Raw genomic sequence first — 24,621 nt, 5'->3', positions numbered from 1 at the left:
CAAGGACCTGTGTTTATAAAGGCTAGAAGACATTTGAAAACATTCCCCGTGCCATGTTTTCCGATTGTGCTGGTTAACGCAGTTCAGGCACATCTGTTCTGTATCAGGCTTTTCCTGACAGTCCTCAGCTAAATCAGAACGTCAAAAGGGTCAAGCCCATTTCAATACCATGTGTCCAACAATTGTTTAAAGAAGTATATGTAAGTATGGAATACAGTGCAGCCATTTAAAAGTCATACAGGGAAGGATACTTTGACATGTCAAAAACAGCATACTGTGTGATTCAATTTGGGGGGAATTGGCTAAAAAATAGATTTGTTATGATCTAGTACATGAACATGAAGTACTATCAGCAGTAAACTCTGAATTATAGAAAAACTATTGGTTTTTCCTTTTTTTTATTGGGGGTGCTCTTTTGCATTTCCCAAGTACTAATTATTTTACAAGGGTTCAAGTTTAAGTATGATGTGACATTATTTTAGACATTGAGGTTTTGATGTGGTTGGCCATTAAAGCACCTCTTATATCAGGCTGTTGACAAGGATATGGTCCTAAACTCTTCCCTTGAGATTACCAACCATCAAATTACCATCAAAGGACACTAACCACCAGAGGATCCTGAACTTCCTGGGGAGAGTACCCCAGCTATTTGCCTTCTCTCCTCTTGAAACCTCTAGGAATTCTGGAGAAGGCATTCGGTGGGGACAACTGGTGAGATCTATCCAGTGGGTCAAAATCTGAGATCTGGTGGGCAATGTTCTGATTTGAGTCTCTCCAATAAGGGGTTAGCAAACTTTTTTCAGAGAGTAAATAGTTTAGGTTTTATGGGCCAGATGAGCTCTGTTGCAAATACACAACTCTGCTGTTGTAGTATGAAGGCAGCCTAGATAATATACAAACAAGTGTGGTTATGTTCCAAAGAAACTTTATTTACAAAAAAAAAAGTAGTTTCCCAATCCTTGATAAACTAACTCCAGGCTTTTTAGCTTAGTTCAAGAAGCTGAAGTGACCAGGTACAAGCCAAGTCAGTCCCTGAAAATAAAGTAATATTCTCTTATCCACACGTTGCTTTCCACAGATTGAGTTACATGTGGTCAACTGTGGTCAGGAAGCGGATGAACCTCCTTCTGACCTTAAGTCAAAAGGTCACTAGCAGCCCAATGGTACGTCACTAAGTTTACATCATTTACCACACTTCATCTCATCACGTAGGCATTTTATCATCTCACATCATCACAAGAAAGGTGAATACAGTAAGATATTTCGAGAGAGTGAGAGAGATCACATGCATATAATTTTTACTACAGAATATTGTTATGATTGTTCTGCTTGATTGTTGCTGTTAATCTCTTATTTGGGGCAGCCCGGGTGGCTCAGCGGTTTAGCACCGCCCGGAGACCCGGGATCGAGTCCCAAGTTGGGCTTCCTGCATGGAGCCTGGTTCTCCCTCTGCTTGTGTCTCTGCCTCTCTCTATCTTTCTGTCTCATGAGTAAATAAAATCTTAAAAAAAAAAATCTCTTATTTGAGCCTCATTTATAAATTAAAATTTATAATAGGTATGTACATATAGGAAAAAACAGGTATATATGCGGTTTGGTATTGTCTGCAGTGTCAGGCATTCACTGGAGGTCTTGGAATGTACCCCCAACAGCGAAGGGGAAGGGGTCTGCTGTAAGGGGTCATGAATGAATGCTGCTTTTTAAGCTCTTTCCAACTCTGAGGGTTTAGCAGTGGCATCTCTACACTGAAGGAAGGGAAGCCCATGATTGTGATTATGTTTTCATTTATTATGTTGGTTTTTCCTCCAGCTAAGCTATGAGTACCTAAAGTTTGAGAAATGAGTCTGTATTTTTTTTTTTAATTTATTTATGATAGTCACAGAGAGAGAGAGAAGCAGAGACACAGGCAGAGGGAGAAGCAGGCTCCATGCACCGGGAGCCCGATGTGGGATTCGATCCCGGGTCTCCAGGATCGCGCCCTGGGCCAAAGGCAGGCACCAAACCGCTGCGCCACCCAGGGATCCCTGAGTCTGTATTTTTAATACCATGCATGCAACTCATACATACTCATACTCAGAAGAGAAGGTGCTTGATATGCCGTTGCTGAATACCAGGTGAAGGAATGAGTGTCCTCCCACACCAAGCTGGTGTGAAATATAGTTGAATGATGCCCCTTGGGAACCACTCTAGCTCTGTCCAGGCAGACTCCACCTTGAAAGGGACAACCTGTCTTCCCCACAAAGACACCTGTACCTTCTAGATCTAAATCTTTAGAAAAGACTTCTAGAAGATGTTGACACAAAGAACCATAGTGTTAGTTAGGCCTGGCTAACACTTTCTAAAGGGTTTCTTAGTTCTTCTCAGGGACTGTTCTCACCTGAAAAAAGGATTTCAAGTTGATGATGTTTGTGAGTCCTTAGACCTTGCCTCATGGCAGTTAGGCACCCCCACAACCCCCTGCATCCTGCTTTGCATTCCCTTGGCTCCATGAAGGCCCCAAAAGGGGTCATCTTGTCAAGAAATGCTCTCTTGACCATTTTGACACAGTCTCAATCTTCATCATTCTTCACAAATGCACAACATTGTAAGTGAAGTCGAAATTAATAAGTAAAGCAAGTAAAGCTCTGCAGCTTCTAGATCCAGGCTCTTCCCTCAGTAGGTCCCAATGGAACCCAGAGCCCAATCTCAGGGTGAGGCTCTTGATTGGTCAAAACATCCACTCCTAACGGGAACGGATTCAAAATGACATTGCCCCAGCCCAGAAAGAGGCTGGGGGTAAAAGCAGGTCAGAAGATGGATCTCAGCAATACTAATACTGAAGTATGGGTCTAAAAATAAATAAATAAAAAATAAATAAAGTATGGGTCTGAAAACTAGTAAGAGTCAGATTGTCCCCTTTGGCCAGGGGGACTGATTTTAATGTGGGATATGTGCATATTTGTGTATATAGGTGAACATAAGCATAGTCTAGAAAATATATACAGTATGCACACATATATTTGGTTGTATTCATTTTTCTACATAAATGTCCACAGTCACTGAGAAGATGTATGCCCAATCCAATAATCAGAAACCAGATCCTGGAGCATAACGTTCCCGTCATCCCCCTCAAACATCAATGACAATCATTCCAGATCACAGAGATTTCGCACAGAGGCGAAAGGACATAACGATGGGAAGAAAGGCCAGACAACAAAGAAATTCCAGAGAGAAATCCCAGGGAAATGGCTCCAGAGAGCAAATGCCAGAGCTTCTCTGAGATCCCAGGCACGATCCTGCAGCTGGCCCTGGTCACCCCAGCAGCTATGAAAAGTGCTGCGGCTCTCAGAGCTCCGGGGTGGGGAGATGAGGGCACAGCACAGAACGGGGGTGCTACTCACGCGGTCGTTGCTTCCTTTATTGTCTTCATACTTGGTTTCTATATGAATGGAGAATTTCGGCAGAAAGGAACACTAAGGAAAAAAAAAGGAAAGTTTCGTTAGCCTATCATTTTTCCTCCCTTCACATTCTCAGTATAGCCTCTGGATGCTCTCCTGACCATCATGTTGGGAGCACTATTCCCGATCAGAAGTGTTACGGTACTAGGTCACTATCTAAATTCAGAGAAAAACTCACCTTTGGCAACATGGACACAATTGCACCCAGAAGTTAGGCCACAGAGAATAACCAAGCAATGGAAGGCAAGTCGTTGCATTTCCAAAAGAAATACGTTCTGTGAGTCCTATCACAGCTTTTAGGAAAGCAAACCCCTGACACAGGCAGTTCCCATTCTGGGGAGCTTACCTATGGGGGAGAAGCTGCCACTGCTGGGTATCTGGGGACTCAGCCTCAACCTTTATGTAAATATTCATATAAATAAAGCTAGGGAGGTGGCATATAGCAGTAGAATGTTAGGATAACAAATTATGGAAGTCAGACACATCTGTTTTTAGTTTTGAATTTATCACCTGACAGCTATGTTTCTTTGGTCAAGACAATTTAACTTTTCGGAACCCTGGCAGTAGTAAATCAGGGATAATACTTATTGCCTAATAGTAACGTTTTGAGAGTTAAATAAAACCATGTGTGTAAAACAAGTAAATTCTAGGCCCAGAGGAAGCATTCAGCAAGTGACAGCACTCAGCATGAGGCTGCAGCTGAGCTTGATGTAAAAGGCAGCCCCTCTTTTTGTCAGCACAGGGAGGAAAAACCCCAAAAGCACACTGCCCTACTGTCTCAGTCTCAGCAAGCCACGTTCTGTGTACTCAGGAGATTTTAAGGGTTAAAGTAGCTTGAGAAGAGGGTTTTGATGGATGTTGATGCAACCTCCCTCCTGCCGGCACCGAGCTGGGCATTAACTTTCCCGGCCACAAGAGATGGGATTGAAGACTAATGGGTAAAATGACCCAGCAACTCCACTGGGAGCTGCAGGTGTCAGAGAAATGAGACTCCAGCTGATATACTCACGATCCTGAGTCTGGCTCCTTTATTTATTTATCCAACACGCCCAGAGCACGTACTCTATATATACCAGGCCCTGGTCTAAGTGCGTTCAAGTTCTTATTCATTTATTCCTCATAACCATGCCATGTAGTAGATACTATCATTATCATCCCTTTTAAAGATGAGGAAATGGAGGCACTGAGAGGTTAAGTAAATGGCTCATGGTCACACAACTTGTAAATAGTAGTGTCGGGATTACAAGACTGGTGGCCTGCTCCCAGTGTCCATGCTCTTCATCATTATCCTACCGGTTCTCAAAGTGGAGTCTTCAAAGCTGCAGCAGCAGCAGCATCCTAGAAGCAAATTCTTGGGCCCAACCCCATACCCATTGAATCAGAAACTCTAGGGAAGGGGCCTAGGCGTGTGTGTGTGTGTGTGTGTGTGTGTGTGTTTTAAAATGTATTTATTTATTAGAGAAAGAGAGGAGAGGCAGAGGGAGAGAATCCTCAGGTAGACTCCCCACTGAGCATGGGTTTGATCCCAGGACCCTTGACCTGAGCTGAAATCAAGAGTCAGATGCTTAACTGAGGAGCCACCCAGGCACGGCCTCCAGGAATCTGTGTGATTTTTTTTTAAAAGATTTTATTTATTTATTTGACACACAGAGAGAAAGAGATAGAGAACAAGCACAAGCAGGGAGAATGGCAGAGGGAGAAGCAGACTCCCTGCTGAGCAGGGAGCCCAAGGCAGGGCTCTATCCCAGACCCCTTGGATCACGATGTGAGCCGAAGGCAGATGCCTAACCAACTGAGCCACCGAGGCGCCCCCAGGCACCTGTATTTAAAAAGCCCTCCAGGGTAGGATGCCTGGGTGGCTCAGCCTTGAGTGTCTGCCTTTGGCTCAGGGGGTGATCCCAGTCCTGGGATAGAGTCCCACATCGGGCTCTCTGCAAGGAGCCTGCTTCTCCCTCTCTGTGTCTCTGCCTCTCTCTCTGTGTCTCGAATGAATGAATGAATGAATGAATAAACAAATCTTTAAATTAAAAAAAAATAGTGAAATAAAGCCCTCCAGGGGATGTAGATGCTTGCTTGCATTGAAAACCACCTCACTACCCCATGCAGGGGAAGAAAAGAGTGTTCGTTATCTACAATTCAGAAGTCTACAATACTTCGCCCCATGTGCTTCATCCCCCCAAGTCCAGAATCCCGTTTCAGTGCAGCTGAGCACCCTAGCAGCATGTGTACAAGAAGGCAGGGGCCTTGGACGTGCCATTGATAATTCTGACATCACCTGACTGTGTGCGTTGGGCCTTCATCTGTCTTAATCCAAGTGAAACGAGCAAGCTGAACCGTGACTAAGGAAACACAGAAACAATCAATCCCAGTAATTGTCTTTATGGAGAATGAAGCTCTGCGATTATTCACGAACACCTTCTTTGCTGTCTCTTCTCAAAACCGTCACCCCATAACTGCTGCCCGCACGCATGCTGCCCTGGGGAGTCCGAGGAGGGGGTGCTCAGCACGAACTGACACCCTGGAGGGATCGGAGCAGCTCAGAGCCCCCATGGCGGAGTTCTTGACATGTGAACTCGGGGAGATGCACCTGCTGAGACCCTTTTAAAAATATCAAGGCTTCCAGCGAACTGATTGGTCCTTTGTAAGCCGTAATTCATACGAGAGTCAATGCAGTGCGTGCACAGCGCCAGATGACAGGAGAACAGAGCCGTCCCGGGTGGGGAGCTGGGTCTGGGTGCGTCAGAGTGGAACACTCCGCGAGGAGTGTTGAACCCCTCAACCACTTAACTAAGGTCAGACAAATGAATTTTAGCATTTGGGTATTAAGCCCAAATACGAAATGCAAAATTCTTAGGCAAATTAGCAGATGCTGTTATTTTTTGAGTCAAGGACTTAGGTTATTTCCATAACAGAAGCTCAACACTGCCAGAGGCTGGGAGTGCACCTGCTTTGGCCAGGCAGTGGGGAAAACCCGGATGGGACAGGTCAACTCTAGGCTGGTCAGAGTCTTCTCCTTCAGCAGTGGTTTGGGACTGATAATCACCTTGGGATGTCCGATGGCTGGTTCTCGGAGCCCTGGAGGTATGGTGTTGCAAGTTAAAAATCAGGAGTACCTCTGGCCTAGGGCATTTTCGGAGCTGTCACTAAAAACTTTCTGGGTAGAAGTCCATCTTGAGAGAAAGTTCTGTCTACCCTACAGTTTAGCTTCCCTAAACACCCAGCCCACGAATCCTAGTAGAGCCTTAGCAGTTAAGTGCGGTTGTTGTTTAGTTGTTGCGCTCCCCGGCTGGTTTCCTATTTTGTTTCACTACAGAGGTGATCCTAAATCCCCTTCCTTGTTTAGACCCCTCTGGCTTTCCTCCTTCCTCCCTTGCAGCTGATAATTTTGATTCATAGTTCAATAAGACCCTGCGATGGAAACACTCACAGTTTCCCTCTCCTCCACCGCAGATCTGCTTATTTTTTTATTTTTTTATGCTGCTTAACTCTTTGTGAATCAGAGAAAGACGTAGCTTTCCAGATCCCGGTGGAAAATCACGTAACGAGAACTGAGACACAGAGGGCAGCAGACCAGGGCTCAAATCTGAGATGCATGGACTCGGGCAAATTATTTTGGCATTCTCAGCCTCAGTTTCCCCGCAACAGAACAGGGACCGCCCTTCTCTATAGGGATGTTGAGAAGATCAATTGAGGTCATTCGGGTAAAACCCCAGCACAGTGCCTGGCACGTAGCAGGTGCACAGCAAAAAATATCTGTAAGTCTCTTCTCTGGAAACTTGTTTCATCGATTACTTGCATTTTCTCCTGGCTTCCTTCCTGTAGCCTGAAAAATATCATGAAAAGTGGCATATTCCTAAGAAACAAGTATCAAGTTTGTTCAGTGATGTTCCTTCCTTCGTCTATCACTAATCTCATTTCTCCTTGTCTCCACAGCCTAACTGTTCAACGAGTAGCCCGTGCCTGCTGTCTGTGCTTTTTCACCACCACCTCTTTCTCAACCAGAGTAATAGGGCATGGAAATGACCAAGTGTCAAAGAATTTTCAAACCAGCGTCACTTCCCTGTCCACACCCCAAGGAAGCCTCTACCCTGTTGAGTATGAGCCAAGAACTCCACCTTCCTTTTTCACCTTCCCTTCCTTCCTCCACCCCTTCAATGGCCGGTTCCCCTAAGTTCTGCCCTCTGCCCTATTTTCTGGCTCAGAATCCTCTGAACCCTCTCCCTTGGGGATCTCACCTGCCCCTCACTTTCACAGCTGCCTCCTAAGCTGACATTTCTAACCCCACCCACTCTTCTCACCTGTCCAGCTGCCCACTGGCCACCCCCAACAAGGGTCCTACAGGCACCCCAACTGTAAAGTCCATACTGAATCTGAACATTCCCCAGCACAGTACTCGAGCTTCCTAGGGCTGCCATAACCAATTGCCATGAGTGATGCGTCTTAACGCCCTCTCAGTTCTGGAGGCCAGAAGTCTAAAATCAAGGCGTGGACAATGTTGTGCTCCCTCTGAAGGCTCCAAGGAGAACCCTGCCTCTTCCAGCTTCTGGTGGCCCCAGATGTTCCTTGGTCTGTGGTTGCATCCCTCCAAGCTCTGCCTGTTTCTTCATATCACCTTCTTTCCTCTGGGTGTTCTCTCAAGGTCCGTAACTAATTACAGCCACAAGCAAAGGCCCTATTTCCAAAAAGGTCACATTCTTAAGTTCCAGTGGACATGAATTTTGACAAACGCTATTCAACCCACTAGACTTACCCATCACATCCAATGAATGCCCAAATCCTGCTGGCTCAGCTTCCCTCCTCAAAGGAAAGACCTAGAGTCTTCTATATCTGACTCTAACTTTTTTTATGGCCCCACCCTACATTCCTCCCAGTCACAGAAGACCACTTGCCATTCTCTGGAACACTTCTGGCTGCCATGTTTTTTTACTGCCCACAGTTCTCTCAGCCTGAGGTCTCCTCCGTATCCACAGACCATCCCAATCCCACACCAGAACACTGATCCCATGTGTGCAGGTAGCATTCTGTTTGTACTTTGTCACACACTTATCTCCTTTTCGATCTCCAAAATTAGCTATGTGTCTGGCTCCCCGGGCAGAAGATAAGCTGCAACATGTCCCTCAGGAGGATTCCTCCTCACTCCTTGCTGTCACTGTCACAGTCACCCAGCCAGTCAGGCATTGAATCTTCTATTTCAGTTCTGCTTTCTATGACTCAGGGCTTTGATCCAGCTGGGAATATACCATCTCGCCCGGTCCATCTCAAGTATCTCGAAGGGAGCGCCCCACCTTCCAACCCTGGACATTCTCAAAACATGCGGTATCCCCTAAAGATTCTGACACACTTTCATCGATGAGGGGGATCCCCTATTACAGAAGGAACTCTCAGGAGTGTGGGAGCAGAAAAGAAATTGGGAACTTTGACACAACCAAGTGGAACACGCTGTGAGAAGGGAAACATTGGGAGTGTCACCTATTGGCTAAAACTGGAAGATGTTAAGGGATTCAGAAGACACCTGTGCTCTCTATGGCACAGTCACTCAGGAGCACTGAACCCTTAGAGTCCCATTAGGCACATGATGACACAAAGGAAAGACTAAAACACTCACGGCAGACAGAATTCTCAGATGGCCCCCAAGACTCCTAGCCCTTGGTCTACACACCTTGAACAATCCCTCTTGCCCACAGTGTGGGCAAGACCTGTGAGTGCGATGGGATTGTAGCCCCTTTGATTAGATGTCCAAGGTGATCAGAAGCTGTTACATTATATAAGACTTCTCTTTTTGAAAAAGCAGAGATTCTGGTTGCCTTTGAAGAAGGCCATGTGGTGAGATGACCATGGGGCTAGAGCCTGACGGAAGCTTCTAGGAGCTGAGAGAGACCCCTGGAGGCCAGCCAACTAGAAAACCAGACTTCAGTCCAATGACAGCAATCCGCCAACCAGAGAGCCTGGAAGAGGACCTCAAGCCCCAGACAAGATTGGAGCCCAGCCTAGTGAGACTCTGAGCCAGCACCCAGCTAACCTGGGCCCAGCAGACACTCTGTGTTTGAAGTTGCCATGTTTGTGGGAAATCTGTTATGAGCCAATGGAAAAACCAGTAACAAGACTGAACCTCAAGAATCCAGCCACTGCTTCCGTTTCAAATCACCCGTTTGGCATCTGCATAAAAAAATCACTCCCGTTGAAGTCTGAATATGTCTCAGGAAAATGGGAGCATCTATACTCTTCTAATTTAGTGGCTGCAGCTGTGATGTCAATGGCTTCATCCATGACCACTACCTTCGGGCTTGGGTGGTGCTGACTAGTAAGTGATGGCACTAGGCCTGCCACCAGCCTGCATCCAGATGCAGGACACGCATCACCCACAGGAGGCAAGAATTCAGGAGAAAGAATACAGGTTTTGGAGAGAAACAGACCTGAGTACAAACCCCAGCTTCCTTTCTCACAAGCTGTGTGCCTCCGAGGAAATTCCTCAGCCCCTCTGAGCATCCATCTTCTCGTCCATGAAACGGAGATGGGACCAACCTCATCACAGAGGGGTGAAGATGAAATAATCTAGCGAAGGGCCAGGCCGCATCTGGCAGGACAGGTAGTTGGGAAATGCTGGTCCAGCCCACAGTACCCCTTCCCCACGGAACCCCCCAGGCTAGGTGGGAAGGAAAAGCCTGGGGTGGGGTGATCCTCCCCTGCATGTGTGCGAGGACACACTGGGAGGCTGTGGGCTTGCAGAGGTGGTGGCAGCAAGAGGACACCTCCCCAGGACATGGTTGGTGGCCATGCCACAGAGCAGGTTTGTGCTCCTGCCAGCCTCACTCTGCCACCTGACCCGCTGTGTTGTCAGGGACATGTCGTGTCGTCCAGGTCCATCCTCTCACCATCCTCCTTTTCGCCATCCGCCTGGCAGCTCCTGCTTCCGTGCAGGGCCCGCTCCCCTGACCTCTTCTCTGCTTTCCCCGACCCCCTGCCAACGTCAGGCAGGGAAACAAGAATACCACCCAGGATCCCCGTGGACTCTTCTTTCCTAGATGTAAAAGGCTTTATGCCTGCGCTTTCACTCAGCCTTATTATAAAAACCAAGGTTCAGACAAGTTGAGAAATAGCATCAAAAAACAGCATTTGGGAGCCCCAGGGGTCCTGCTAAGATGACCCTGCTTACAGGCAGAAGATTGGGGCAGTGACTCTAGAGCAGCAAAATGAGACAGGGAGAGAGGCAATAAAGTGCCCTAATCCCCTGGAGCCTGGGGGACATCATGAGTCACTTTAGCCCCTCCCTGCTCTCCTTCCTCCCCTGGGCCCATTCAAAATCTGGAATCTTCTTTCTCATGAAAAATCTTTTTTTTTCCTCTCTCTTCTTGACTAGAAAGGCAGCTTGGCCAGGAGAATCATTAACAAATATTCACTTTATTTCATCCAGGGTTTGTTTTGCCCCTAACCCCCTAAAAATAGTAGTGTCAGGGAGAAATCAGAGAGACGAGGCAAAGCTCTCCCGTCAGCTCCTCTTTGATTTTCTGGCTTAGATCCTCCAGAGCCAGAAGAGTCTCACTAGGGCTGCTAGCATCTGCTCCCGCTATGAGCAGCTTCCTTTGTCCCCAGTATCTGTACATCTTTAATCTGCCTTCCAACCGCAGTGGCAGCCGCGGTGATCATCAGGTACCTGTGAAACCCCTGGCACCCAAAACCAAATGTGCAGGAAAGCACTGGGTCTTTGTTGACCACGGAAACGCATGTACTTGTATCTTTGGGAAGTGATGAGAGCATCTGCAGTCGGGAAGAAGAATGCCAGGAAAAACAAGTGAAGTACCTGGGCTTCTGCAAGAATCATTTCCAGACCAAGCACTCCCAGGCTCTGTGTCGGGAAAGGAAAGCAGCCCATGCAAAACGCACGGCGGGGCTGAATTTTCAATTCACTACAGACATGCTTTGGAAAAATGAAAGGGCTATTTTTAGTATAGTGATTGATTAGGGTTGCCATGGCAACAAGAAACACTTACGAGAAGAAAACTAGATGTAAGCAAGTCTTAAAGAGAAAGGGGCAAGCCCATGGGAATTTCATAGTTTCTGTAGTCCCCCCATGGGGATGGTGGCTGTAGAGACAGGGCCTGGGGAGTCAGGTCTGAGGCTCTCTGGGGGAAGAAGCGTGCAGCAGCAAAACTTCTGAAAGAATGAGCACCACTCAGGTTGAGGATCACCATTACTGTCATGCTATGCCCCCACAGCACCCGGGGCATGATGAAAACCATGAGCTAAAAGCGTATTGATCCCACCCTACAACAGTTTATGAAGTAAAGTAAAAATCATGTTTGCTCTCACAATATATTTCTAAAACTTTTTTTTTTTTAAGATTTTATTTATTTCTTCATGAGAGACACAGAGAGAGGCAGAGACATAGGCAGAGGGAGAAGCAGGCTCCCTGTGGGGAGCTTGATGCAGGACTCGATCCCAGGACCCCAGGATCATGACCTGAACTGAAGGCAGTTGCTCAATCACTGAGCCGCTCAGTGGTGCCCCTATTTCTAAAACTTTCTTAAAACTTTCTCATCTGGTGGGCTGATTAAAAATGAACTCCAGTCGCCTCCCTTGTACTGATGACCTGCTCTCAGAAAGTTGGTGGAGCCCCTGGAGCACACTTCTGATGCCAGAACTTGATTTTCCTTTTCTTTTTAATTTTTTTATTTTCTTTTTTTTTTTTTAAAGATTTTATTTATTTATTCATAGAGAGAGAGAAAGAGAAAGAGAGAGGCAGAGACATAGGCAGAGGGAGAAGCAGGCTCCATGCAGGGAGCCCGATGTGGGACTCGATCCTGGGACTCCAGGATCACGCCCTGGGCTGAAGGCAGATGCTCAACTGCTGAGCCACTCAGGCGTCCCTTCTTTGCTTTTTTAGATAGCATTATTCACATCCCATATTATTTACCATATTGAGTATACAGATCAGTGGTTCTTAGTATATTCACAGAGCTGTGCAACCATTAACACAATCTAATTTTAGAATGTTTTCATTATCCCAAGGAGAAGCCCCACACCTACAGCAGTCACTCCCCATTCCTGCCTCCCTATTACCCTAGACCCCAAGCAACCACTAATCTAACTTTCTAGCTCTCTGATTTGTCTCTTCTAGACATTTCATGTAAATGAAATCACATGAGGTATTTTGTGTCTGGATTCTCTCACTTAGCATCCTTTTTACAGCAGAGTAATACTCCATTGCATGGATATACCAGATCTACTTCATGCATTCATCAGCTGATGGATATTTGTTTCTACTTTTGGGCTTTTATTAATAATGATGCCATGGACATTCTTGTCAAGCTTTTGTGTGGACATACGTTTCCATTTCTCCTCGGTATATATCTACAGTATGACTGCTGAGTTATATGGTAACTCTATGCTTAACCTTTTGAGGAACCGCCAGATAGTTTTGCAAACTGACTGCACCATTTTACATTCCCATCAGCAGGTATGAGGGTTCTAGGTTTTCCACATCCTTGTCAACGTTTATTATTGTCCAGGTGTTTCTTTTTTCCTTTATCTTTATTATTATTATTTTTAAGTAGGCTCCACACCCAGCATAGAGCCCAATGTGGGGTTTGAACTCACGACACTAAGATCAAGACTTGGGCTCAGGGCACCCGGGTGGCTTAGCAGTTGACTGTCTACCTCTGGCTCAGGTTGTGATCTCGGGGTCCTGGGATCGAGTCCTACATCAGGCTCCCTGCCTGTGGAGAGCCTGCTTCTCCCTCTGCCTATGTTTCTGTCTCTCCCTATGTGTCTCTCATGAATAAATAAATAAAATATTTAAAAACAACAACAACAACAAAAAGACCTGGGCTGAGTTCAGGAGTTGGATGCTTAACCAACTGAGCCACCCAGGCATCCCTGACCTGGTGTTTCTTAACCCAGGGAAATTTTGGTATATCCTTGGGTCAAAATGATGATGTAAGGGAACCACAGTCCATATTCATCATGTCCAGTCTGAGACAGACATGATCCAATCCTGAGGTAATGACGACAATAATATGGCGCCATTCCAAGTGTTTGATAAATAATAATCCTTTTTCCACTCTTAACCCTCATACAACTCTATGAGGGATATACTATTATTATCCTTATTTTACAGATAAGAAACAAAGTCATGGGAAGGTTAAGTCATCTGCCCCAAATCACATCACATTTACATGATGGAGCTGAGATTCAATTCAAACTGTCTGGCTTGGAAGTTCACACTTGTGACCCTACATCCCGCTGCCTCTTGAGCGTTAGTTAGGAAAGCACACGAGTGTTTCTAGTGGAGCTGAAGGTGATTGTGATGAAGGCACAGACTTTGCTTTTCAGTTTGTCCTGCAGCCACTGAGAGCAGAGAAAATATGTCTCTGGGTGCATCTGCCAAATGATAGATGTGCCCTACTTCAAACGAGCTCAAAGAAGAAAAAACCAGTTTACTTGAAAGAGAAATTGGGGAAATAATTATTCATTTAAGAAATTCACCAGAGGTATTCCTTTAAATGTCAAAATATCTTAGTACCTTTCAAATACAATCATTTTCAAAAATTGATTTTAAATATGATGGTTTAAGTTAATGCTTAAACTGTTGTGAATTGCTTTCAAAAGCTTGCTCAGGACTCAAGGAAGGGCATAAATTCCCAGGTGTAAAAAACATTACAAATGAAAAAAATGTTCATTATGCAGTGTTGGTCCTATAAAAGCCACAGAAACGGGGCGCCTGGGTGGCTCAGTCAGGTTAAGTGTCTGCTGTTGGCTCAGGTCATGATCTCAGGGTCCTGGGATTAAGTCCTGCACTGGGCTTCCCTTCCTGGCAGGGAGTCTGCTTTTCCCTCTCACTCTGCCCCTCTCCCCCACTCATGTTCTCTCTCTCTGTCTCAAACAAATAAATAAATAAAATCTTAAAAACAAAACAAAACAAGACACAGAAGCAACCCAAAGTCCACCAGTGGAGGGTTGGTTAAGTACATTGTGGAGAACTCGAAAGCCATGAACTCTAAAGCGTGGGGCACCTGGCTGGCTCAGTCAGTGGAGCACGTGACTCTTGATCTCAGGATTGTGAGTTTGAAACCCATATTGGGTATAGAGATTACTTAAAAATAAAATCTTAAAGAGGCGCCTAGGTGGCTGAGTCAGATGAGCATCGGACTGTTGGTTGTAGCTCAGATCATGATCTCAGGGTCAGAGATCGAGACCCACATCAGGTTCTGTGCTCAGTGGGGAGTCTGCTAAAGATTCTCCCCACCCTCACCCCAGCTCATGGTCTCTCTCTAAATAAATAAATAAAATCTTAAAAAATAACAATAAAATGAAATCTTAAGAAAAAAAACAAAGTGTAAAATAGAATGATCCAGTTTTGAGAAAAGGCTAAGAAAAGCATGTTAAAAAAAGCACATGACTATATACATAGAAAACATGGAGAAATAGAGACCAAAATATTCTCATGGAGGAGAGCAGTGGAAATCATGAGGTCCATTCATTTTCCATGATATACATTTTTATAATGTTGTGTTTTACAATAAGCATCTTCTTTTTCAGTAAGCAGAAAACAAATTCAAATCCAATGAAAAAGTAAGTAAACACATTGATGAGGTCCCTGAGTAACTGTATGGGATATAGTGGAAGTCACAAGGTATTCTAAAAATTCTCTTAATCTTAGTCCACTTTAACTGAAAGGGGAGCATATTATAAAGAGCATAGTTGAGAAGATGGAGGAGGTGCAAATGTGGGAGGTTTGGGAAATCACTTTTTCAAGTGGTTCCTGTCTCACCCATCACACTTGTTCATAGACTTCCAGGATGAGGAAGGATCTGAGGGGAGATATGCTTCTGTGGTTCAAACTGCTTTTCAAATGGCACCAGGGTTCTTTCTACAAATAAAGTGTTATACAGGGACACGGTGGCTGGTGAGGCACATCCATGGAATGTCCTGGATTGAGACAAGCAAAGTTTGAAAACCAATGACTGACTTCAATATCTTAACTTTTTGTTCTTGGTTATCAGCCGGAATCCTTCTATGTCTGAGAACAAATTTTCCAAGGAGGCTTGGAAATAAGAATGTTAAATGGAAGAGTTGAGAAGCTGGCTTGGGGTACATGAAGTGTTTACAGGCTTTCAAAAGATCATTTCCTTTTAGCTTTTATCTGGAACTCAATGCATTCCTCTCTGGCCATCTTGTTCTGTCTCCATGCACACGTGTCCTCTGCTATCAATGAATATTAAACTCGATATAGACTTGACCTTCTCTCTAATGGAATTCCCCCGAAGACATTGATTCTCTGGTACTATATTCTATATTATCATATTAAATGTACTCCAAGGCCATACCGGGTATTTCAGTTTGAGCCAGGATCGTTAATAGAAATGAACTTGCAAATATTTCCAACTTCCATCAGCAGGAGACTTCTATCCAGAATGTTCCATAGGGCTAGTGAGATCAAATGTGGAATTTAGGATTTACTATCTTTTTGGACTATGGGGCTACACCCTGTGCTATTTGTAAAATGCTATTTGTAAAATTGACCCCCACCACGGAGGGGGTCAAACTGTATGTAGAGGCAGTTGGGAGACATCTAGATCTTAAAGTAACTTCCAACTTCCTTTATTCGTCATCAGGACATTTTATCCTTCCAATTTGACAGAAAATTTGCCCGCTAATTGGAAGGTAATATAGATAAGCTTCTCTACTAGGCACAGAAGATCTTTTACACACATGCCAATTTCTTTTTTTTTTTTAATTTGTTTTTAAGATTTTATTTATTTATTTGAGAGAGAGAGAGCACGTGTGCACGTGCACGAGCAGTGGGGAGGGGCAGAGGGAGAAGCAGACTCCCTAGTGAGCAGGGAGCCTGAAATGAGGTTGGATCCCAGCACCTGAGATCATGACCTAACCTGAAGGAAGATGCTTAACTGACTGAGCCATCCAGGCGTCCCCAAACACCAATTTCAAGAAGCTGTGTGTCCCACTGTCCCTCCCACCTACTCAGAATCTTAGTCATCATGCAGGGAAAGATGCACAGGAAGTAATGGGAGATATTTGAGCTTCCATTGGGTTCCTGGGTTCCCAGGGCCATGTGTGACTTTATACATAGATAGGGTGAGTGGCAATGGCAACAGAGTAATTAGGAAAAAGTTGCAAAGATAGTTCCAGAAGAGTGAAGAGAGGAACCCAGGTGGAGATTAAAAAACAAAAAAAAAAACAAAAAAAAAAAAAAGGAGAGGAAGAGGAAGAATTTTAAAGCAAATAGAAAGAGAAAGGGTTGTATATAAATGACAGAGATGAAAATGAATCAGAGTGACTTCCTTAATATATGCTGCATAGGAAGAAAAAGGTGGCCAAGAAGAGCAGTGGGACCTGAAAGAGAAGTGGGGGAGGATGAGAGGAAGGGAGCGTGTGGAGGCGGAGCCTGGAGACACAGCAGGAAAACATCTGCTTGCATTCCAGCCCACACCAAGGAAATGAATGTCAGCCTCTCCCAGGCTCCCCGGCAGCCTGCGCCCTACACTGAGGCTCTGTTCATTCATTAGTTCATTCATCGCTGGAGCCTCTTCCGTCCTCTGACAAGCTGAGTAACAGCATCTCACAGGAGAAGCAAGGCCAGGAGGGAGAGGCAGCAAAGACATGAATGAAAATATGTTTTCTCAATGGGGCACGGGTTTGCTGCGGGTGCCTCTGTGAACACTGAGCAGGGCTCGTGCAATCTAAAGCTGGACCTGTCAAGGAGAAATAAGCAGAGGATGCCTGTGAATCTGATCACTATGCACAATAAAGGGAGGACGGGGATTTAAAGAGACAGGCAGGATGCATCAAATGAAAAAGAATTACACATAAGTAACAGAGAGGGGAATGCATCAGAAGGACTCCCCAAATATACAGGCTGGCATTCAGCCGGGTGGGAAACTTTCAGATGACAAGCCTTTTAGGTTAAAAACCGCAAGAACCACTCCTCTGAACCAAACTGGGCAAATTCCTTACTTAAAAACATATTTAAAAAATATATATATAAAAAAATACTCACTCTTAAAAATAAGGTCAATGTTGAAAATCTGAACTGAAAAGACAGTTCCATTCTTGTAGATATCACACAGTTCAGAATATCTCAGTGATGAGAAGGTCAAAAACATGGGGGTAATTTTATTTAATCACTGAAGTTTACCATTTCAGGAGATCCATCGTTATAGGCAATTTATTGTATTTTTATGGAAAAGAATCTGCCCCACAAAAATCTGTCCAGTTGTATTATTCTTATCTCCCCAAGATAAATTGAGCACAATTCCATAGGTATTAGGGAACTGGAGAAGAGAAATCCAATTTTCAGTGCCACAAGTGGAAAACAAAAAAACAAAAAAGAGAGGAAGATTCCATTAAACATGTATTTTTTCTCTGATGGCTGCCCTCTGCAAAGTCGTTCAGAGTGGCATTTAAAAAAATGCAGACAATTTCAAAATGCTAATGTTATGGTGGAGAAGCCCATTTTCTCTCCTGCCCTCTCCCCCAAGATGGCTGAATTCATTCTCTTTGAAGTACAAAGAACAGCTCAGGAGCAGCTAGAGGAAATGTAAAGGGGATACACCAGACAGAGAACACTGCGTGTCCCGGGGCTCTGGCTTCACAGGTCCCTACAGATTGGATTGCTGAGATGGGGAGACAAGTTCTAGTCCTGCACAAGGACCATGGCACTCCTATGAATAAGCTGCTTTGCAACCGGTCACCCCATGAGACCAGTTCACTTCCTAAATTAAAACTAATCTGATGCGTGATCTCACCAGCATCTCAGCAGACTGCTGCCTGTGCTGTGTGGTCTCATGGCATTGACTTTGAAAAGAAACTTACAGGTTACTACTGTTGGGAGCCCTTCAAGCCACTGGAATTTGACTAACAGTAATCATTATGCAATGTATTAACTCACCGAAATTTTAGAGCAAATAACATTTATTGAAATAGAATTGACCCACTGACCTATTTTGTGGGTACAGAATGGCTCTAACCCTGAGAGAAGCTTCTGGCATTCTTCTAAGTTTTAGAAGGCTGTCCTTGCAAAATTCAAGGTTCCAAGGATAAATAAGTTTGGGAAGTACAGAAGTTCCCTTTCTGAAGATTCACAATGTGTGACAGAACTGTAAAGGCTCAGGACGCCTGTGTGGCTCAGTGGCTGAGCGTCTGCCTTTGGCCTAGGTCATGATCCTGGGGTCCTGGGATGGAGTCCTACATCAGGCTCCCTGTATGAAGCCTGCTTCTCCCTCTGCCTGTGTCTCTGCCTCTCTCTCTCTTTCTCTCTCTCTGTCTCTCATGAATAAATTAATTAAATAAAATTTTAAAAAGATTTATTTATTCATTCATGAGAGACACAGGGAGAGAGGCAGAGACACAGGCAGAGGGAGAAGCAGGCTCCATGCAGGGAACCCAATGTGGGACTCAATCCTGGGACTCCAGGATCACACCCTGGGCTGAAGGCAGGTGCTCAACCACTGAGCCACCCAGGCATCCCAATGAAAGAAGAAGAAGAAGAAGAAAAGAAGAAGGAGAAGAAGAAGAAGAAGAAGAAGAAGAAGAAGAAGAAGAAGAAGAAGAAGAGAGGAAGGAGGAGGAGGAGGAGGAGGAGGAGGAGGAGGAGGAGGAGGAGGAGGAGGAGGAGGAGGAAGAAGAAGAAGAAGAAGAAGAAGAAGAAGAAGAAGAAGAAGAAGAAGAAGAAGAAGAAGAAGAAGAATGAAGAAGAAAGAAGAAGAAGAAGAAGAAGAAGAAGAAGAAGAAGAAGAAGAAGAAGAAGAAGAAGAAGAAGAAAGAAAGAAAGAAAGAAAGAAAGAAAGAAAGAAAGAAAGAAAGAAAGAAAGAAGAAAGAAAGAAAGAAGAGAATCGTAAAGGCTTTGAGAAGTCCTGCAATAACTAAATCTGTGTAGCTCTGCATAACCCAGTATTTCCCTACTTAACCATTGGCTGTGCACCATGTAATGATACGTATAAATGATTTTAGAATGTCTCCATATAAATTAAATTCTCTTGGCCCCCAAAGATTTCTGAAGTTGGCCATTCTGACTCTATTTATGACACCAGCCTAATGCCATGACCTATGTCTCCCCTGACTTCAACTATCTTTCTCTGGGAGGGTCCTCCTCTGGCCTGTGGCTAGCTGCTGCCTTGCTCATCAGCACCCAACTGGAAGACTGTTTCTTTGACCTGGTCTCTACCAGGTCCCAATTCATGAGACCTCATTTCTAAAGGGACACCATCCAGCACAATTATGGTCTGCCCTGGATATTCAGGGTTAATTGTGATGTGGAGATAGAAACTATTCCCTAACTATCTAACCCCCACCCCTACCCCACCTCCATGACTCCAAAGAAGAAACCCTTAGGGACCATCATTCTCTTAGTTTACCTAGTAGTTGAGATGGCCAGAGTGTCCTCTCATTTCCATCCAAACACGACCAATCCTAGAGTTCTGGTATGAGTGTATTTTCTCTGTACTTGCACCTTTTCCCTCATTATAGAATTCAGTGGTTTCTACTTGGCTAGCACTCAGTGGAAGAGGGGGTATGGGGAGCTCAAGAAGGCTTGGCAGGCATGGAGGTCATCAGTCTATGCACGCAGCACCCATCAGCGCTTTCAATTATCAGGGACCTGATGAGGCCAAGATTTCAAGTGAAATTCCTTCCAGAACCTTTAGCTGCTTTCAGGAAAATACCTTAATCTCCCTGTTGCCACTCCTGGGAAGATGGCCAGAGTTCACCCTGGGTGGTTGATGACACATCCGCAACCATGAGCAGGCTTGATTCTCTTCCCAGGTTGGACTGAACCAACCCTGAACCAACCCCATCTCTCATTGTGACTCAGTACCATTTGAGGTCCTCATGCAAGAGTCATCTCCTTCTCCTTGGTCTATTACAATTTACCTTCTCTACCTCTTGCAACAAAATAATTATAATATTGGGGAATAATGGACAGTTCATTACTACCTCTGCTCCTTGGGTAATGGCAGCCATTCTCACTAACACAAATGTGCCTCCCATTTGTCACTGCTCCTTCTGTGGATTCTTATGAAAAGGGATTTTGGTGGAGGGGCGTCTGGCTGGCTCAGTGGGTGGAGCATGGGACTCTTGACCTCGGGGTTGTGAGTTTGAGCCCCCATGTTGGGTGTAGAGATGACTTAAAAAAATAAAATCTTTAAAAAAGAATAAGTAAGAAAAATAAAAGACATTTTGGTGAAGTGGGATGGTCATGCCCCCCAAATATATATAGCAGCTGTATATCTAGGTCACTGCTGTCAACCTACTATCACTTACATTTTCGAATTCTTACAAACGAGAAAAAACTTTATTCCCCTTTATCACTATCAAGGCTGAACTGATGCTGCTAAGCTATGTTCGTAGTCCGGTGTTGCCTTTTTTAGCTCTAGAAAAACAAAATTAGTGACTTTGGAAGGCAGCCAGTCTCTTCGGGCACCTTCCTTTGTGACTTTATAAAACTACAGAAGAACCGGCAGGTTTTAAAGAACCGGCTAGATAGTCTGTCCTCTGGAAAACTGTCATCATGTTATTCTTTGTTTACTGTGTAATTAAGATTTTTTTTTTCCTATAACCAAGCTAAAGATATTTTTTCCACTTCCTGGGCAAGCAGCATTTCCACATAATCCTAACCACACAGTCATACACAGTGATGAAAAGGCTTTTACGTTTTGATAACTGTGATAATGTTGAAGCCCTAGATGACCCTAAGTAGAAAGTTTCTTGTCTGGGTTTTGTCACAAATGAGGGCAGCATGAAGTTTCAGTAATAGGCTGGACAGTCAGATATAAGACCTAGGGGATCCTAGGAATAGCTGAACATTGCTCTGGGCTAATCCTATGAGAACAGACAGCTGTCTAGAGTATTAAGAACTCCTCTGCCTCCCTGGAGGGTAGGGAGGGCAGGGTGTGGTGACCCCAGTTTAGAGTCAGGCATTGGAGAAGTTTTGCTCTGGGCAGAACTTTGGGCACAGAGAGGAAATATGGGCTTGAAATGACATCAAGAAGGGGTATTTAGGATTAAAGGGTTGGGGGGACAGAGAGGCCAACGGAAAAGCATTTAAAATAGGAAAAAAACAAAAAAACAAAAAAAAACAAAAAAAAAAACGATGAAGACAATTGAAAGCATCTGTCATAAATCCAGAGAGCAGACCCTGCAGTCAGAAAAGTGGGCTCTTCCGCCCAAGCCATCGTGGGCAGAGAGCGTGAGAACTCGGCTGAGGCAGCTTCAGAGTGACCACTGCAGCCCCGAAGGGGTGCACCTGCAGCCCGAGGGACAAACCCAGACTCCCAGGCACTGGGAAGGCGGAAAGAAAAACTGTGCTATGTTTAGGATGGAAAAATCAAAGTGAACTAGCCGGGAACAATGTTGCTTCCCTGTGGAGAATTAAATACAGACCTTGGTTGACATTCAAAGCCACTATGACCTGGCCTCCAAGTGTCCAGGATCCAGCATAGCACTTGCCCACTGGGCCTGAAGAGAGCATGCTCTACACTGAGGTGTGGCCCCCACCCCATATTTATACACTGAAGCCCCAACCCCCAGTGTGATGCTATTTGGATGTGGGGCCTTAGTGGGGGGACGATTAGTTTAGATGGGTCATGAGGGTGGGGCCCTCATGATGGGATTAGTGCCCTCATAAGAAAAGATCAGAGAGTTTGCTTTCTGTTCTCCTAGCTCTATGAAGACACAGCAGGAGGAGAGCTTTCTCCAGGAACCAAATCAGAGGATGTCCTCAGTCTAGGACTTTCCCGCCTCCAGAGCCGTGAGAAAAAAAGATCTATCGTTTAAACCAACCCAGTGCATGGTGTTTGGTTATACAGCCCAAACTAAGACAGCGGGTGTCTGCAGGTTGGAGCTCTATTATCCCTAAGGTCCCGCTCAAATCCTACTATCTTCTCCAGGAAATCTTCCCTATTTCTTCTCTCTCCTTTCTACAACACCCTGTGTTTCAATCATAACACTTTGCACAGGTTTTCCTTGAAATATTGACAGTTATGAATTCATGTGCTCTCACCGAATCTTCCCCAACTCCGCCCTCTTCTGTCCACTTCATTTCCTGAGCCAAACCTACCTAAGGCAGGAAGTACTCGAGTTGTCCCAACAGGTCATTTGATTCACCTTAGTATTATCATGGCATTATTAACTTCAGGACCAAGTTCCCGAGTTACACAATCCCTCTCCTCCTTTTCCTTTGGCTCACCGTCACCCTGTTCTTATAACCTGAGTCTCTGAGGCCAGTTCTACCCCCACTGCTACCCCTCCCTGCCTAGGGCTGCCAGGAAGAAAACAGAAGATGAGTAACCTTTCAGTACCGGTATATTCTATGCATTATTTGGGAAATACTAAAAGCTACTTGCTATCAATCTGAAAATTCGAGTTTAACAGGACATTTGGTATTTTTCCTTGCTAAAGATGCCAAACTTTATCACTCCCCTATCTCATGATCAAGTCACCTGGAAACGGTGGCTGTGTCCTGTTCTTACCTGTACACGTTCTGGGGGTCTATAGCTCTGTCCCTGAAGCTCAGGACCCCAATCCAGAGGCCAGGGCCCTTCTCGTCACATTGCAGTTGCTTGTCTGACTGGATTGCCTAGTGCCACTCACTCTGCCCTCTGGTATAAATTTCTGCTGGCAGCTCCACTCTGAGCTCAGCCAGCTCAGTGGGGCAGGTCTGGTGCCAGCCTGCCCTCTGGGCTGAATGATGGCCTGTCCCATCTTGCCTCCAGAAAACCCTCCCTATGCCTTGCTGACAGCTGCCACCGGAATGTCTAGCTATTTCCCACAAGACTGTGACTCCCCAAAGGGCAGGGGTTATTATTCAATGCAACCTATTCCCATGATGTTTTATATTGTTGGTGCTTAATAGATGGCTGAAAACTTAAAAATGAAAGACAGTGTTTACGGGTTGAATTCTGTTTGTGCCCCTCCTCGCTCCTGCAATGTCCAGATATATGCTGAAGTCCTAACCCAATTCCTCAGAATGTGATCTGATTTGGAATTAAGGCTGTTGCAGATGGAATTATTCAGATTCAGATGAGTTCATATTGGGGTGGGGTGGGTCCTTAATCCAATAGGACAGGTATCCCTGTAAGAAGAGGAGACACAGGGATCCCTGGGTGGCTCAGCAGTTTAGCGCCTGCCTTTGGCTCAGGGCGTGATCCTGGACTCTCAGGATCGAGTCCCACATTGGGCTCCCTGCATGTCTGCCCATGTCTCTGCCTCTTTCTCTCTCTGTCTCTCTCTCTGTCTCTCATGAATAAATAAATAAAATCTTTAAAAGAAAAAAAAGAAAAAAAAGAAGAGGACACACAGCAAGGAGGACGCCAGATGAAGACAGGCAGAGATTATAGCTATGCAGCCACAAGACAAGGAACACCTAGGGCCACCAGAAGCCAGGAAGAGGCAAAGCGGTCCTCCCCTACAGGCTTCGGAGGGAACATGGCCATACCAACAACTGAATCAAGACTTCCAACCTTCCAGACCTGTGAGACAAGGCATTTCTACTATTTTGTGGTACTTTGTTCTAGCAGCCCTGAACAATAACCCCAGGATTGCATTAGGGAGGAACTGACAACAAAATAAAAACAAGAAAAATAAGGGCCCAGAGAGATCAAGGAGTATATAGGGGTCAAACAGAAGGGGGCGAGTATGAGACAATACAACCATAGCTAACTTCTTGAAATCCTGTCCCCATGTTTTCCCAAAAAGAAAGAAAATAACATGTCCCTTTGAAAGTCCAAGCTGGGGGCACCTAAGTGGCTCAGTGGTTGAGCGTCTGCCTTTGGCTCAGGTTGTGATTCCCGAGGACCTGGGATCGAGTCCTACATCAGGTTCCCCACAGGGAGTCTGCTTCTCCCTCTGCCTCTGTCTCTGCCTCTGTGTGTGTGTCTCTCACGAAAAAAAAAAAAAAAAAAAGTTGGAAGTCCGAGATGTGTCATTAGAACTAAGGGAGGCTAGATAGAAGGAAGGAAAGGCCACAACCCCTGAGAAATCCTCTGTGGCTTGCACAGAGAGGGGTACAGGAGACCAAGTTCAACGTAATGTGGAGGCTGGCCAGAAAGCCTTCCACAGAAGGGCTGCCTTAGGAGGTGCATCCCATGGGGATGGCTTTGTCAGGAGCTGTGGTTTTCATTCTGTGGCGTTCTGTTTTCAGAACTTCAGTACTATAATACATATTCTTAAAAA

The 24,621-nt window shown here is 45.1% G+C and overlaps 1 protein-coding gene across 1 annotated transcript in view; it reads right to left on the bottom strand.

The window, feature by feature from the left end:
- The window catches only part of PITPNC1 (phosphatidylinositol transfer protein cytoplasmic 1), a 256,274-nt gene that overhangs the window by 80,221 nt on the left and 151,432 nt on the right, over positions 1–24,621 (bottom strand). Inside the window, exon 6 of the mRNA XM_072781098.1 lies at positions 3,381–3,452. Within this exon, the coding sequence (XP_072637199.1) occupies positions 3,381–3,452 (72 nt within the window). The remainder of the gene's footprint in view (positions 1–3,380; positions 3,453–24,621) is intronic.

Source organism: Canis lupus, chromosome 16 (genome assembly GCF_048164855.1).
Source record: "Canis lupus baileyi chromosome 16, mCanLup2.hap1, whole genome shotgun sequence".
Lineage (NCBI taxonomy): Eukaryota > Metazoa > Chordata > Mammalia > Carnivora > Canidae > Canis > Canis lupus.
Note: the sequence above shows the minus strand (reverse complement) of the source record. Positions and strands in the feature narration are given on the sequence as shown.